Source organism: Rhinolophus sinicus, linkage group LG12 (assembly GCF_036562045.2).
Source record: "Rhinolophus sinicus isolate RSC01 linkage group LG12, ASM3656204v1, whole genome shotgun sequence".
NCBI classification, from domain to species: domain Eukaryota; kingdom Metazoa; phylum Chordata; class Mammalia; order Chiroptera; family Rhinolophidae; genus Rhinolophus; species Rhinolophus sinicus.
The window spans coordinates 56,333,647-56,351,404 of record NC_133761.1 but is presented as its reverse complement, the minus strand read 5'-3'; the positions used below and the strand labels follow the sequence as shown (position 1 = coordinate 56,351,404).

General features: G+C 36.0%; 1 protein-coding gene across 17 annotated transcripts in view; it reads left to right on the top strand.

Annotated features, from left to right (window-relative positions):
* The window catches only part of DISP1 (dispatched RND transporter family member 1), a 179,335-nt gene that overhangs the window by 79,842 nt on the left and 81,735 nt on the right, over positions 1–17,758 (top strand). For 7 of the 17 annotated variants that reach the window (XM_074316965.1, XM_019756376.2, XM_074316964.1 and 4 more), the window contains one exon: positions 1,184–1,246. The exons of 6 other annotated variants lie outside the window; for them this stretch is intronic. In XM_074316965.1, the coding sequence (XP_074173066.1) occupies positions 1,201–1,246 (46 nt within the window). In that variant the 5' untranslated portion in view covers positions 1,184–1,200. Of the gene's footprint in view, positions 1–1,183; positions 1,261–3,891; positions 4,042–17,758 lie in introns of those variants that run through there. 4 more of the 17 variants (XM_074316975.1, XM_074316969.1, XM_074316968.1 and 1 more) reach the window with 3 other exon arrangements.

Here is a 17,758-nt window from a genome sequence, read left to right as displayed (position 1 = left end):
GTTCCCCCCGTGGCTGTTGTGTGTTGTGAGCGCCTTTCAATTGTCTTTTGTCTCCTTCCCACTTCTTTTTTTTAGCATTTCTGTACTTTGAAACCTCACACGATCTTTCAGGCTCATCTTATATTTTTCCTGCAATAGCCCTGCAGTTCCAAGCAGCCCTTGGTTCATTTATGGGAGACTGGTATTTGGAAATCAAGGTCTGGGTGCTAGACGTGCTCCTGGCTGCTTAGGTGTCATTGTTTCTAAGCCCTTCCAGTGGACAGAGCTCGGAACTGCACATGTGTATACTAACACATTTGTAACACATGTATAGGTTTGTTTCACTATCTATTGATATACGAGATCGGACAATTCAGTTCGCGAACTTCCCACTGTGTAAGCGCTGGGTGGGAAGTTCGCGAACTTAATTGTCCGACCTTTTCCTATATAGTAAATACCTTGAGTTCTTCCCTCTGACTCAAATCCAACAGGACCGGGTTCTTTCTAATGTTCCCCCTTTTCTTATGTGTCACTTCTTTTTTCCACCATGGCTCTCATTATCTACAGTATATTTACTTATTTATTCAAGCCTCATATACACAGAAAGTAGTGGTTCTAACTGCAGGCAATTTTGACCCCCAGGGGACATTTGGCAATGTCTGGAGATGTCTTAGGTTGTCACAGCTCAGGGTGGTGGGCTGCTAATGGCATCTAGTGAATAGAGGCCAGGGATGTCCTAAATATCCTATAGTGCCCAGGACAGTCCCCCATAACAAAGAATTATAGGGCCCCAAATGCCAGTAGTGCCAAGGTTGAGAAACGGTGACAGAAAGGAGTTTCAGAATTGCTAGGCTGTACCCCCATGAGAAATTAATTTGCTAACTCGAATATAATATTTGTGTACTGTTCTTGTTTTCTTTGGTCTTCCAGTATTCAGTCAAAATAGTGTTTGTTAGCTGGAGTTTATTAGGGTTTGTTCCTCTCCACCCCCTTCAGCATGGTTGTGTTACTCATTTATAATATAGTCAGATTATTTGTCACTATATGTATTCAGTTTGGGGGTTTGTTTATTTTGTGAGTATTTTATGAGTACGTGAAACAACATGGCTCTAAGAGCCAGAGCAATCAGTACACAAGGGGTACTTAGAGAAGTGGGAATCTATTTGTTAAAAGTTATTTGATTCTGATATTCACCTGTTTTCAGAACCACTGGTCTAGCTCATGGGCTTTGAAGTCAGACTTGAATTTAAATCCAGTCTCCTGTCAGGTATGTAATGTTGGGTAAGTTACCTTCCCTCTGCTTCTAAGGATTGTTGTGAGAATATGAAACAATAGATGCGATGTGTATCACAGTAGGAGCCCAGACGATAGTCGTATGCATTCTTCCGCGTATCCATTCAGCAAATATTAATTGTGTTGCTACTATGTACTGAGGCACTATGTTATTTCCTAATGATACAAAATAACTTAAGACATGGTTCATGCCTTTGAGTAGTTCATGCTTTATGGGGCGCTTAGTGGTTTTGCAGAAAATACAGTGACCGCTTCTTACATTGCTGTGCAATAATAAGAGGCTAAGATATTCATATAAATCATGATTTTATGGAAGCTTTTCCCTAGAAAGCCTAACTAATGCAGACTATGTATGTATTTCTCTGGTGAGCTATCATGGTAAAAACAAAATCTGGAGAAATAGGTAGTTATGTGTCTCTGACTCAAATGTAAGTCATTTCAGGCTGTCTAAATATCAGACCATTTGAAGTTGAATTCTCTAGTGCCTGCCTGTAGACAGGCGTTCAGTGTGCTTAGATACTAGACATTAAAGTGGTTTTATTATATATGGAAACGTTTTAGAATAGTGCCTCTCGGTTTTAATGTGCATACAAATCATCTGGGGAGCTCGTTAGAAAGCAGATTCAGAGGCAGCAGATCTGCAGTGGGGCCTGAGAACCGGCATTTCTAACAAGCTCTCAGCAAACGCAGCTGGTTGTAGATCACACTTTAAGTAACAAGGGTTTATAGCAATGACTTTGAAATTGTACGTCCTGGCTTTGAACCCTAGTTCTTCAACTTACTAGATACGTGTCTGGATTGATTTCACCCTATGTGCACATTGTACCTTGAGGTATTAGCAACTGAAGTCACCACTTACAGCATTTTAACATTTTTAATTAACACCTAGTACATGAAGACAAACCTCTAAAAACTGATGGGTGAAACTGAAAAACAAATGGCATGATTTGGACATGCAGCTACAGATGTGCTTCTTTCATTTGAATGTACATAGTATTTATGAGAGTGTTTTTCCCCAGTGTGACGGCCACTAAAACTAAGTACATACATTTTTAAAAAGTACATTAAAAAAAAAGTTAGAACCAGACTTGCAGACCATTTTATCACAAAGGGTTAAATCAAGATTTTTTTTAAAGCATGCGTAATAACACTATTCTCATTATATGAATGTATAAATTAATAAAATAATGTTTTAGTGAAACAATTTTTGAACCATTAATAAATAAAATAGAATAATATGTTATTTACTTCATCTGTCCTTATAACATTTCTAATTTGTGTGTGTTTAAATTTACCTAATTGATATAAAAGTATATTTCTCTAATTTATATTCCAAATTGGGGGTATGTGCTCAAGATGACTTTGCTCATGAGGGGTAGAAGAAAAAAGTTTCGATTCTACTGCCATATGGCATAAGATAACTGTCTTTTGAAAAAACAAATTGAGGGCAGACATTAATAACTATAGCGACAGAAGGGGGTGAGGAGAAAGCCTTTCAGGGATACCTCTCCAACGCAGATAAGGGAGCTGATGCTCAAATTCCTTTCATGTTTCTCCTGTACATTTTTCTGATGCCATGACAGAGAGAGCAGAGAGAGGTGGGCTGAGGGACATCTGAACCCTGAGTGCCAAGCGGACACCAGAGGCAGGAAGCAGAGCAATGTCCTGAGGTTTATTAGGTGACATTCCTGATGACAGGGGCAGCTGACGGTTTGCACTTGTTTTGTGCGCTATCAGATTCGGATATTCGTGCATGCAAAAATGTTTATTAAGCACCTACTACATGCTTTAAAATGACTCTGAAAATGTCAACAAAGCACCCAAACTGCTTTTCAGACAAAGGTCCACTGACTGTATGAAGACAGCATTTAGCTCTCTCTCTCCAGTAAATAATACCTGCATTTCTTCCGCAAGGAGGATTAACTTAGTATGGCAGGCCACTGAGCCCCACTGTGGCTGGCTGGGGGCCAGCGCTTTGAAGTTGTTGCTTGCACAGACTAACCCTGTCAATTCCAAAGGTATAGGAAGTTGGAGTGTCCTTTGATGTCAGAACTGCTTTCAGAGACCATCTTATGTTGCGTCTCCTTTGAAGCAAATTGACCCAAGGCAAACTTTGCTAACATAAGGCCAATCATTTGACCTAGAAAGCCTAGAAAGAAAAATCCTTTGCCAAAAGGGAGTTGAAAATAGCTACAAGTGATCTGAACATCATGTTTACGGAAAGAGTTTCCAGAGAGATCAGTGGGAGTTGATCTGGTTTACCTAAAGGCAGAGGATTACTTGTTCGAAATGATTCTTTCTGGGAATTTACAGTTCAATGGAATGCATCTCACAGAATTCTCTGGGCACTGGCACGTTAAACAGCAGACATTTCTGGGAAGGGCCAGTTTATTGCCAAATGTACAACTATCCATAAACACAAAGTGTGTGGTTGGGATATTTTTAAAAGCCAGCTATAAAGGATTTGGAGAGGGAAGACATGGTCAAAGAAGCTGAAGGGTCAGTATCAGAGATTCCATGTTATCAAGTTTCTTCCCTGGTGTCAGGTTAATGGGAAACTGGAAACTGAACGCTGCTGCGTGTTACCCTCTTACACCTTAAAATGTTGCTTAAACACAGGCACATTTTTGAAATATTTGTTTGAATACCTGAACTCCAAGCCCTTGTTTTCCTGGCGGCTTGTCAGCCTTCGGATTGGCTGTTCTTCTGATCATAGCCAGAGCATCTGGACGTTTCTCAGGCGGTTGAAATGAAAAGAAACTTGTCAAGGTATTTTCTACTCCCAATACTCTTAAATTCATAGTTCAAAATATTTGTTAGTTTCAGGCATAATAGTTTTCTGAACTTGGTAATTATTTATAAATATCATATTGTTTTTTAAAGTTAATCTTGTCTTATTTATTTATTTATTCAACTTATTTAAATTAAAAAAACAAAACAAACAAAATTTTCCCCATTACCCACTTCCTGCCTCTGGCAACCACCAGTCTGTTCCCTGTACCTATGAACTTGGTTTATTTATTTTTTAGATTCCACCTACAGAAGAGGTCATATGGTATTTGTCTTTCTCTGTCTGACTTATTTTACTTAGCGTAATACACTTGCAGTCCATCCATGTTGTCACAAATGGCAAGATTTCATTCTTTTTTTATGGCTGAACAATACACACACACACACACACACACACACACACACCTCACGACTTCTCTATCCATTCATCCATCAATGGACATTTACGTTGTTCCCATGTCTTAGCTATTGTAACTAATGCTGCAGTGAACATGGGGGTGCATATCGTTTTTGGTCAATGTTTTCATTTTCTTTGGATAAACACCCAGAAGTGGAATTGCTGGTTTATATGGTGATCTACTTTTAATTGTTTGAGACACCTCCGTACAGTTTTCCATAGTGGCTGCACCAATTTACAATCCCACCGACCGTCCACAAGCGTTCCCTTTTATCCACATCCTTACCAATACTTGTAATTTCTAGTCTTTTTAGTAATAGCCAGTCCAACAATTGCGATACCTCACTGCAGTTTTGATTTGCATTTCCCTGATGATTAATGATGCAGAACATCTTTTCTGGTACCTTTTGGCCATCTGTGTGTCTTTGGAAAAATCAGATGCTCAGCCATTTTTCAATCAGATTATTTGGGTTTTTTGCTGTTGAGTTGTGTGCGTTCTTTATGTATTTTGGACATTAGCCTCTTATCAGATACATGATTTGCAAATATTTTCCCCCATCCAATAGGATCCCTTTTCATTTTGTCTATGGTTTCTTTTGCTTTACTATTTATAAATATCACATTGGGTTTTTTTGTTTGTTTGGTTGGTTTTTTGTTTTTAAATATTTTTGTGTTCAGAATAATGATATCTTTACAAATGGAAAAAGAGCTTTTGGCCTAAGTTGGCAGGTTGAACTGGGGTTGGAGATCATAATAGCAGAGAGGTGACACTGCTGACCCATTACCACTGGACTATTTAAGTCACCAATCAGAGTCACCCATCATGGGTTCAGATTGGGACTCTCCTGGGTCCTCGGCTACAGATCCCTGAAATAATGACTGTGACACTTTAGGGAGCTCACCATTTTGGGTGGATTTGCTCGAATGTTAGGAGCAAGTTGGCATTTCATACCCCTTGCTTCATTTAAGACCGTTTCTAGGAGATAGTTGAGCTTTATAGAGTTACCCTAGTTACAACATGGCCCTGTTTGAGTTCCGTTCCCTCCATTCATTTCGAAGTGATAGCTGTGCTGCAATGGAGGGAAAGGCCTCCTAGTGAGTTTGAATTCTAGATCTACTAGCCAATCATAATAGGCATCACAGGGGAAATATGGGCTGCCTACTACATGGGCACGAATGAGAGGGAGCAAATCCCTACAGACATATATACACATATACATTGAGCAAACTGAAAAAGGAAAAAATTCAAGCTATAGTATGTGTTGGACAAGCCAATCTTAAGAAGCAAAGATTTTAGAAGTAAAATTTCCTGTGGTATTTTTATTGAATGGAAAGAGTTAAAAGTTCTACTTTTAGTCAACTTTTTTTTCCTAGAGCAAGAGAATGCTGAAGGTAGAGCAGTATAAAAATGTATGAAATTAGAACATTCAACATAATGGGACAGTGAATTTTAACATTTGAGTTTTCAGTGTTTTTATCAGATAACAGAATACACTCTGCTGCACATTGAAGATAACAGACAAAGCAGAAAGTATTCGAATAATTCTTATTTTCTCTCACAAAGAGGGAGAGAGTATCTAAATCTTCCTAAACATCAAGAGTGTTAATTTTTATCAGAATTAATGAAAATTTTAAGGTTTCTTTTCATGTTATTTTCGTGACAACGTTATCTGGAGTAACTTTATATTCAGTTGTTTGTGTGGGTTTTTGGGTTTTTTCCAATTTGAATGACTTTTAAGGTATTTCTTAGTTTATTTCATTTTTTACTTGTTTTTAACCTTGAAACATTTAAAATAAATACTTTTTTCTCAATTTTAACTTATTTAAAAATATATTTTACACTTTAAGTAATGTAGATTTTGTATTTCTGATTATGGTGTATTTTGGGAAAGGATGTTGGGATCCTTTCCGAGGGCAAGAATTTTTAAGTTAAGAATGAGAGAAGAAAAAACCCTCAAAATCTAAGTAAACTAGTAAATAAATTGCTGTTAAATCCCTTGAAAGCTGGTTACATTGTTTGCCTTGTCTGTTGAACTGATTAATGATAGGTAAATCTGTTTTCCCCCAATAAGTGCTTTCCCCAATTCCTAAAGACTCCTGTATAAAAGGCACTCTTCAAGAGATGTTCTCGTTAAAGGTGACAGAGTGCAAACAGTAGCAGTTGGGATGCTATCTCTGTTGTGATACTATTTTTCTTTCAAATGTAAGTTTTTCATTGGTTTATCATTTTTCCCCATGTGACTATTTTTCTCGTAGTCCTACCCACATATTATTACAACTGCATGAAATACATCTTGTTTGGGGCAAAGGCTACAAGAAATATATAAAAAATAAAATACCTATTACGTTAAAGACATGGGATAATGGGTAAAAATAATTTTTAAAAATTTCTTAACCTTGCTTCAGCAATATGTATCATGACATTCAAAGAGAGACAATTTTCATTTTTGACAATCTTGAAAGAAACTTTTTTTACACCTTTTCCCATTTGCTGTTTCAGAGCAGAAAGCTTAACAAAGAAAGTAATGAAAATTGTGTTCATTCCATGAGTTTAAATCATTTTGAGATCAGTCATAGCTGAGAGCTCTGCCTTTTTTGAGTTCTTTTGATGGCAGAAAATCAATGGAGTGGGAGTAGGAGTGGGTTGGGGAGAAGAAGATATCCAACAGAAGTGTTTTCATGCGGGATTTGCTTCCTTTTTTCAGGTCCCAAATGATGGAGAGATCAGGAAAACAGGGAAAGTATTAGAATTCTTCTGTGAAAGTAGTATGATTTCTTCTGTGAGAATTAAGGTTTAGTTATCAAGGCAGAGACGGCTGATTCAAAGGAATCCATTGATATCAAGTCCAGAGCAAGAGCAGGAAACTGACACAGGGCTTTGCAGCTTAAGATAGACATTTCTGGAAACCTGGACAGGAGCCTGTAGGAGACAAAGGTTCACACTCAGTCTTGCTGGTGGCTGTTGCCATGGGTTGGGGTGTAGTCTCTCGCCCTGTCTATTGCTAAAGGAGAGTCATTCTTGCAAAGAAAATAAGTATTAGTAAGTTTCTTTACATAGTATACTTTGTATGATTCCAGTGAGTGGTTTTCCCAGAAATAACAAGTTTTGACGGCAAAATAAATTCTTAAATTGGCAACTTGGACATGGATTCTGTGTAATGCTGCTAACCGTGCTAAGAGTTCCAAATGTTGCATTACTGAAATACCTAATAATGCTCACCGGTGGTTTCCAGTGTTTGATATCTGCCATAGGCTATAATTATTTGTAAATTCTTTAAATAGTACAAATGCAAAGAGAAGACGTGAATGTGGCTATGGAATAGTGAAATCAGAAACTGATCTATACAATCTCAATTAGCAAAGCAATATTGACTTGAATAAGAAAACCAAAGTCAGAGCATGGAGACAAATAACTTTATTGTTAAAAAAGGAAATGAGCTTAAATGAAGCAAAGTGTACCCAAATGCCCAACTTGGAGATCATACCATCTATGCAAAAATAAAAGAAGTTTTTCTATACTAGAGTATTTGTCATGAATCAAAGATAAAAGACTCTCACTGTTTTGTGTGTTTTAAAATTTCATTTAAAAATGGTGACTTATATCTCAAATATTTGTGGTATTATTTTTTGATTTTAGAATGATTTCTGTTGGACACTAGGTTAATGTTCACTTCACGTAATGGTTTCTGTTATTAGATGTCTATATCAGGTACAGATCATTTTTACATGTTATTGAAATATCTTGTCACAATATATTTTATTGGTTGTTAATAATAATAAGCCATGTCTTTATTCATAAATATCTTGTGTTATAGAAAAACCTCTGACACTTTTAGTATAACCTTATCATGAAGCAATTATTCACTGTATATATAATTATTGTCACTCATTATTTAAAATCTTAAACAATGAAAAATACAGAATAACTTATGATACTGAGAATTCCTGAGGATTCCAGAGAAATTCCTGAGATTCAGAAGCACCACCTAAGACACTGGTTTGACCCAAAGATTAAGGACACAGGTAGAAAAATAAGCACCTAAGTAGGGATACGTTTCTTTCTTCTTCCTTCCTTCCTGGGAAGGAACAAGGATGCCTAAAGATAATAGAAGAATTTCAATATTTAAAGGATGGTCTCCATTTTTTCTGTAAAGGAGTGAACTCATAACTCTTGATTGTGATGTGCAAACGGCTGACCTAGGATGCCAGGGCTGGGTGGTTATGGTTTGGAACAAATGACCAGGGACAAGCCTAAGGAGACACCATCCAGAAAGCCAGTTGGAGCATATCAGGAAATTCTGGAAGACTTATTCACCACTTTTATAGGCCTGTCCCCCTTGGTGCTTTTTTGGTTTTCCTCTGTACTCATTCCAAGTAGTTAACTAAAGAACGGTCAACTTAGGAATCTAGTTCAACACATTTCAGTGTTAACTTGGCCTATATTTATTGTTTAAAAATAACTGATCATTTTTAAAGAATACTGAATACAAACTTTTGCCATTTTTCTCAACCTGTGAATTACCATTCCTTTGTGAAGGGATGCTGGGTCTATACCAGCATCAGCAGGTGCCCTTGTTCTGACGCCTTACACCAAGACAGAGGGAACAATGTACAATTTACCCTTTAAAAGAACATGATTTATAGGCAAATAGATAAATGGAACAAAGTAAAGAATCTAGAAGCAGGCCCACACATATCTGGTCAATTGCCTTTTCAGTAAAGATGCCCAGGCCATTAAATGGAGAAAGGTTAGAGTTTTTCAATATAAGATGCTGGGTTAACTGGATCACTTAGAAGAGAGGAGGAAATAACCTTGACAGCAAATACAAAAATTATCTAAAAATAGAGCATGGACCTAAATATTGTAAAACCTAAAACCAAAATTTTCAGAAGAAAACCGAAGATCTTCGTGACCTTAGGCTAGGCAAAGATTTCTTGGTCTGTTCAGCTGCTGTCACAAAATACCACTGACTGGGTGGCTTACAAACAACAGATTTTATTACAGTTCTGGAGGCTGCAAGTCGAGGATCAGGATGCGAGCAAGACCAGGTGAGAACCCGCTTCCAGGTCATAGACTTCTCATGTGTCCTCACGCGGAAGAGGAAACTAGGGCTCTGGAGCCTCTTTTATAAGAGCGCTAATCCCATTGATGAGGGCTCCACCCACATGACCTTTCACCTCCTAAATGCCCCACCTCCTAATATTATCTTGGACATTAGAATCTACCGTAATCTTAACATTTTTGGGAGGACACATTCAGATCATACCAATTTCTTAGGACAAAGAAAGCACTAGTCATAAGATAAAACATTTTGATAAATTGGACATCAAGATAATTATACATTTCTCTTAAAAAAATACCATTTTAAAAAAATGAAAAAGCAAGGCACAAAGTAAGACAAAATATTTGTAACACAATGTCTGACAAAGGGCTTGTATCTAGAATATTTAAAGAACTTATAATAATAAGACAAACAATTTTTTTAAATGGGCAGACTTGGAAAGACACTTCAATTATTTAAAAACCACAATGAGATACCACTTACAACCACCAGAATGGCTAAAATTTAAAAGACTGAGTATAACAAGTGTTGGAGAGAAAGCAGAAGAAGGGGAACTTTTCTGATGAGAGTATAAAATGGCGTAACTACTTACAAAACAGGCAGTTTCATAGTAAACATAAATATACCTTATTCCCAGCAATTCCATACCTACATACTTCCCCCAAAGAAATGGAAACATGTGCCCACAAAATGACTTGTTCATGAATGTTCATAGCAGCTTTATAATATAAAAAACCTGGAAACAACCTAAATGTCTGTTTAGGGGAATGGATAAACAAATTGTGGTGTAATCATTCCAGGGAATCCACACTCCTCCTCAATAAAAATGAACAAAAGACTGATATGTGCAACAGTATGGATGAATCTCACAGACATGTTGAATAAAAGAGACATAAAACAAAAGAGTACATACCATATGGTTCCATTTACAAAGTTCTAGAACACACAAAAGTAATCTGTGAATATAGACATTAGATCCCTGGTTACCTGATGTAGAGTACAGTGGGGAAACTGGCTGCAAAGGGATCCAAGAAAACCTTCTATGGTGATGGAAATATTATGTAGTTTGGGAGAGTGGTTACATGGATGTATCTATCCATTTGTCAAAACTCGTTGAACTGTATGCTTAAAATCTGTACATTTTATAAGTTATACTTCCATAAAGTTGTTTAAAAATAAGAGCATGATGTGATTTTTAAAAATATAATTAAAATACTGTTAGCTTCTAGTTTCATATATTTTTTTAAAGCACATTTGTCAGTTAAACTTGTGGGGAGTTGTTCTATATTTCTAGGATGCTTTGTTGAACTTTGTAGGAGGCGGTTCAATGAACCTGTCGTGAATAATTTAATTTTGCACTTAATAGTTCTGGTTAAATCCAGAAATAATGAGGTAGGCTCCATTCCCTCAGGGAAACATTTCTCAACATCTATAGCTTTCACTTTCATTTGAGTGTTTTATATTATTAAAATACGTAACAGTTTTGTTACATTTACTTTTCTATATTTTCAGCGGCTACAGTACTTGGTGTCTTTGTTAACTTACACATGCCTTAAAAACATGAGTTTGTTCATTTTGGATTTACTTTCAAAAAAAAAAATTCTGTATCTAATCTGAATCCTAAGAATGTGTCTTCTTCCATCTAAGTCTTAAATCTTCACAGTTAGTAGTACATTTTTCCTGTCATTTTTTTTCCTTCTGCTTTGTGTCTTGATCTCTTGCAGATGAATTGCTGCCATCTGAATTTCACTAGCTATGTTCTTTGAGAAAAAACATAAGCTTTCTGATTAAATCCTTTTATTTGTAAAGTTCTGGTCACTTTCTCAGGGGTTATAGCTTAGAGTATATGGAAGAAATTTTAACTACGGGGATATAAACATTGTTTTGAATGGAAAAAGTCTGCGCTAGCTGATGTATTATAAAATTTTAAGCCAATATCAGAATGTTTTTTTCAGAGGTGGTCAGGAGAATTATTTTCTTTAAACACTGAAGTCATACAGCAGGCTGTTGGGAAAAGAAACACAATTATTAAAGTATCAACTTTGTTTTTATGTGGCATACAGTGTTCTTTAAAAAGTGATTCTGTTGAAAAACAAATGGAAAATTCGTAATTTATAACTCTTGAAATCCTTCCTGCTGAATTTTTAGTTTCATAATAACAATAATAATTTTTTTCAATTAAAGAAATGCCTTGTGGTTTAAAACATTTTCAAATGCAACATCTCATATGACCTACATAACAGCTCACTGTGGTTAGCAGAGAAGGTATTGTTTCCATTTTTAATAGATAGTGTTTGAGGTTGCATTCAGGGTTTGGTTATATTACATGACTTTCATTCCCTTACATCTGTATATGTGAGCGCAGCTTTTTGACTAGTTTAAATTAAATGATCTAGTTAGTGTACTGGGTCCTGATCTGGTTTATCTAAGCGCCCAACTAACTTGAGTTAGTTTAACTTTTGTGATATTTAATCTTTACTGTTTCGGGAGAAAGGATTTAAATATCCTTTTAGAAAATAAATTGCAAATACCTTTTTAAGTAGCTTCTGTTTGAAATAACACTTTCTATGAGTATACTAGTTTACTTTCTTCAGTCGATTCCTACAAGGCCCTGAGAACACCAAAGTTCACAGAAATTATGTTTAATACAATCTTTCCATGTCAATGTGCTGTCTCCTGCAATTTTCAACCTGTTGATTTTAAGGAGCTGGGATGGGGGTGGGAGGGTGGGAATCAAGAAAACAGACTCTCAGATTCTAATGCTAAGAGGATGTTTAAAACAGTTTTAAAAGTTATTTGCTTTCAATATCTGCCTAAGAAAAATAGAACATGTCCTCTTAGTTGAATTTAATCTGTGATTTCCAAGGTGGTGAACTGGTTAAGAGTAAGGAAATGAGTGATTCAGAGTATTTATGGGTATTGAATCCCAACTTTTATGTTGATCAGGTAGTCAGAATAAAATCTTTATTGTAATTGTGTCCTCACTGCAAAGGGTGAGGGTCTTATTTTACATTGTCTGGTGTAAAGGAATGAGATAATTGACTAGAGCGAGAGGAAATTTAATCTTAAGTAGTCCTATATAGAGCTATCTGTTAATTTAATCCAGTTCTACCAAAAATAATGAAATGTTTTAAATACCCCCCAAAAGGTTTCTGGCTTCAAGAGTTCAAATAATTTTACTATAAAGTTTAAAAAAGGTATAATACATACTGTATAATCAGGCAAATTAGTAAGATTAATTAAAGCAAGTTGTATTCAGGTAGTTTAGTTCTTAAAATCTTAACAGGTTTCCGTGTTGGATAGTGTACATTTCCTTATAAATATTAACCCTTAGAATTGAAATTGGTACAGTGGTTAAGAGTTTGGGCTTTGGATTCAGACTGCATAGGTTTAAATGTCATTTTAGCTGCTTTCTCATTGTGTAACTTGGGATAACTTTTGTAAGCCTTTGTTTTCTTGTTGATAAAATGACAAAAATCATAGTACTTGCCTCTTCATGTAAATGAGCATTAAATGAGGTAATATATGTGCAGCATTATTTAGGTTATAAATATAAACTCATGTGATGCAGTTAATTTGGATTGTCTATATCAGTAGATGAGAAAATATAGTTGGTGAGTAGTTTTGACTTCACTGCAACCTTAATTTGTTGGTTTTCAGTGCTTCCATTTTCTTTCTTCTGTTGGAGATCCTACTGAGTGATAACTTCATCAGAATGTGGAAAATTAATGTCCCTCAACAAATTTGTAAACTGGATGGTATATAACTGTTTAGTCTGAAAGGCTGAAGCTTGGCCGTAGTGATGCTTTAAATCAAAACAGCAACAACCAAAATAATCCAGAACGTACTTCAAAAAAATTGAGAAGGTGTGGAGATTTCTCATATACCCCCCGCCCCCGCACACACAGCCTTCCCGACTGTCAACACCCCCACCGGAGTGGGACATTTATTACAATCGACCCTACATTGACTTGGCATCACCACCCCAAGTCCATAGTTCACCTCAGGGTTCTCTCTTGGTGGTGTACATTCTGTGGATTTGGGCGACCGTATAATGACATTTGTTTATCGTTGTAATAGCACACAGAGTATATTCACTGCCCTAAAAACACCTGTGTGCTCATCTATTCCTCTTCCCTCACCCCTGGGTCCCTGGCAACCACTGAACTTTTTACTGTCTTCATAGTTCGCCGTTTCCAACATGTCGTATAGTTGAAACTGTACAGTATGTAGCCTTTTGAGATTAGCTTCTTTCACTTAGTCATATGCTTTTAAGGTTCCTCCATGTCTCCTCATGGCCTGATAGCTCATTTCTTTTTAGCTCTGAAGAATTTTCCATTGTCTGCATGTACCATAGTTTATGTATCCACTCATATACTGAAATCGTGGTTCCTTCTGGAACATACTTTTAATGCAGGCTAATAAGTCACCTGAAAAATTAAAACTAGATCAATATGAAAATAGTGAACTGTGATCTCAATTGATTACTTATGATCCCAATTAAATTAACTATGATCTCACTATAGATAAGCTATAATCTCAGCTAATATTATATAAATGGAGTGATGCGTGGGAGCTAAACTCAGGTGCTTTGTCTGGAAATCTAGGCAGTCGTTCAAAGGAGGTGTAGGACCAAGAGAGATTTGTATTTGTTTTGTTGTTATTTTTTAAATAAGAGCATATTTGTAAACTGCTAGGAGTGATCCAGTAGAGGGGGAGAATTTTATGAGAAGATGAGACTAGACAGTGTTCTGTAGTAGATGAGAGTGAATGGCATCTAATACACAAGGGTAGGACTTAGCCTTAGAAGTGAGAACAAATTGTTTCTAGAAACAGGCAAGATGGCAGAAAACTCATCTGCATGCAGATGCTGGTGGGGCGTAGCTGTGGTGGTGAGCAGTTGTGTGCGCTCTCTTCCGATAGCTTGTGTATTCTTTGTGAAATGGAAACCCAGGTCATTAGCCTAAGCTGAGGATAGAGAAGGATTTGTCAGAGGTTTGAAGAGCCAGGAAAAGGCATGGAATAGGCATCTAAAAGAAAAGGTATTAACAGCAACTAGAGACAAAAGATGGGTTTCCTACCAAGAATGAAAATTAAGACTGACAGCAGACGTCTTAACAGATGCCAGAAGGCTGGGGAATCATATCTTCAAAGTACAGAGGGAAATAATTTAAGAGTAAGAGTGAAAAGAAGACATTTTGGGACCTACAGAGACTAAGGATGTACACTATTCATAGATTGTTGCAGAAAGAGCTACAAAAGCATATGCTTCAACTAGAGGAAAATTGAACCCAGATGCAAGAAACAATTTGAGCAAAGAAATGAGTAAATACTTCCATATATCTACACAAGCATTCATTGTATAAAGTAAATATTAAAATGTGAAGTTATGTATTTCATGTATCTACTCACATAGTAATGGGAAGAATTTGGGACACATGTTTTAAGATAAATTGTTTAAGTTGTTGTGTTTTCCCCTTTAGGATGAGTGAGAAAACCAGAAGCTCTACAAACTGTTTTTATATAGCTCACGTTGTTTAAGCTGCCTTTGTGATTACTGTTTAGAAATTTTAGGTGTCATGTGACTTTAATCTCTGAAATTGCAAGGTAAAATTAGAAGGTACCAGAGATATTTGACATGACCTTCCAAATATACTGAACATTATCACTCTAAATCCTTGACTTATCAGATACTAAAGATTCCCAGGCCCTGAGGTGTTTGCTCAGGGGCTGGAGGAGAGCTCGCCTATCATTAGAGGACTTGAGTTTGGGCCGTCGCTCAGAAAGCTATAGGAAAGTGAATAAACATCGAATTTGTGCTTAAATACATTAGTATCCTCTCTGCTTCAGTGTTTATGTTCAGATCAAATAAAACCCAGCATGTGCTGTGTACTCCTACAATTCAGATCCCTTTTATAGAAACGAAAAGTCGTCTGCTTGTTCCTTTCCCTAGTCAGGAAGGATGAAGCTAGTAGGTGTTGGACAATAGCTGAAAAAAGTCTCATGTCCTTTATGTAAAGGCTTAGATATCTGCGGCAATCACTTGAAAATCATTTGATTGCCTCTCAATGTGAGGTTTTTAATCTATGTTATTTTTCCAAAACTAAAAAGTAATCTCCAAGATGGAAGTCTGAATTATTTGGTAGATGGAAATATGTTTGTGTGAGCTTCCTAAACCTCTGCTCTTCAGTCATCATCAGCCTAAGATCTATTACATCATGACAAGTCATTACTAAGCCATTTGTTCTGAACTGTACGAATGATGCTGCTTATATACCAACATATTTATAGACTTTTTCAGTGTCATTTAACACATTACCGTTCTTGATGTTCAAAAGAGGCTAAAAGTTCATTTCTGAAACATTTTCTCTTAATATACTTTACATTAAATTTGGAAAGGATAGTTTATCTTTAGCTTATTTAGGGACTTGTATTTTGCCTAATAAAGTGATTTCTAGTCACTTGATTATATTATTGCAGTATTTTACCTTTTTAAACTATATTTTATGGTGTTACTAGAAAAACAAAATATTCTCATGCTGCATATGATGCTTGCTGGTAAATGCAAGTCAGATAATTTATCTGGAGACTAATTTTATTGGCTTTTTAGATAAATATTTTAATATTAATATATCTTAAAATAAAAAAGAATTAAGCTGTCATAAACCCTTTTAGGAACAAGTTGGAGCATAAAAATGCAAAACGAAGATGGATTATGACATATTAAGTGTTCTGTTGGGTTAACATTTTATTTTACAAGTCGTTAAATAATTTCAAAACTATTTCTCCCCTCAGTGTTAATACTAAATCAAGCTAGTCTGAGATACATATTAGTAATGCTCAGAATGGAAACTATACACCTGTGGTAGAAAACTATGCCATGGTAAATATGTTTATACAGCTGTGTGCTAATGTTAGTTATTACAGAGTACAGTTATGGAATCATGTAATGAGTCTCATTCTCAAACAACCATTAACGTTGGCTTAGAAATGGCTAATTAAAGAATAACTTCATTTTTCAAATGCAGACTGTATAAGCAATACATAGGATTGCCGTAGCTATCTGCAAACTCCAAATGCATAAATTTGATCATAAGTATATGTTGGCTAATTTCTGAGGAAATAGAGAGTTCTTCTGGTGAGATTGTTTCTTATTTATAATTTATGCTTTCATTGCATATAATGCCTACTCTTAGTACCAGACTGAGTTTCCATTAAATTTTATTGCACTTACATGGACTCTTCTGTCATACTTTAATAAAATTATAAAATTACTTAATTGGGTCTGTGTGAAAGCTTCCTTTATCATTAATAATTCCATTTATTCCATGGGGTTATTAGTTTTGGATAATTTGTATGACTTCATTCAGATTTGTACTAGAATATGAATAAATATTATTCAAAAATTAAGTCAGCATGAGTGAAAGCAAATTTTAAAATGTCCTCATAGGACTTTCAGAAGTAAAAAAATAGCTCATTCAAAAGAATGAATAAAATGTTACCATTAAACATGTATTACTATAATGTTATCTATAAAAGTTTTATCTGAAAAATTTAACAGGCAGTAAGTTTTCAACCTTTTGTCTAGCTTTTGAGCACCTATTGTGTGCTCTGTTAAACTCCAGAAACATCAAGATGGAAGGCTTATTTCTTGCCCTCGGATATTTTCGTTTCCTTCTATCTGGAGAGAATACTAAACTTCAATTTGTAATTACCAGCAATTACTTTTGTAAAAACCTGCCTCATGAGAGGAAGAGACTACAAGTCTAGTCAGCATATACATGGTAGCATCTTTATTATACCCTTAACTTTATTTAGAACTTTCTAGAATGGATTCTAAGTTGTAAGAGAGCCAGGAAGGAGAATATAGAGATTCACTGTACATCCATTTCTACTCCTGGAAAAAGCCAGGTTGAAGCGCTTTGGGGCTCAGTAGTTTTGGCTTGTTGAATTTAACTTCTGAAGTGGGTATAGAGTCACGGGGTGTTTGGAGTTGATCTGAGGTTAATTAGGGAAGGCTTTGACCTCAGTTTTTTCCATAGCACTAAGCATGGTGACTAAGCATAGGTACTTCGCAAATATTTATTGAATTAATGAATGAGTAAGTAAGGATTGATAAACTAGTACTGGCAGGTAAGGAGAGCCTTTTAGCAGAGAGAGAACTGAAGTGGCAAGAACTGTGGAAAGGCGTGCTAGGTTGGACGAGAGGAGGTCAGGATAAACGAGGACTCTAATT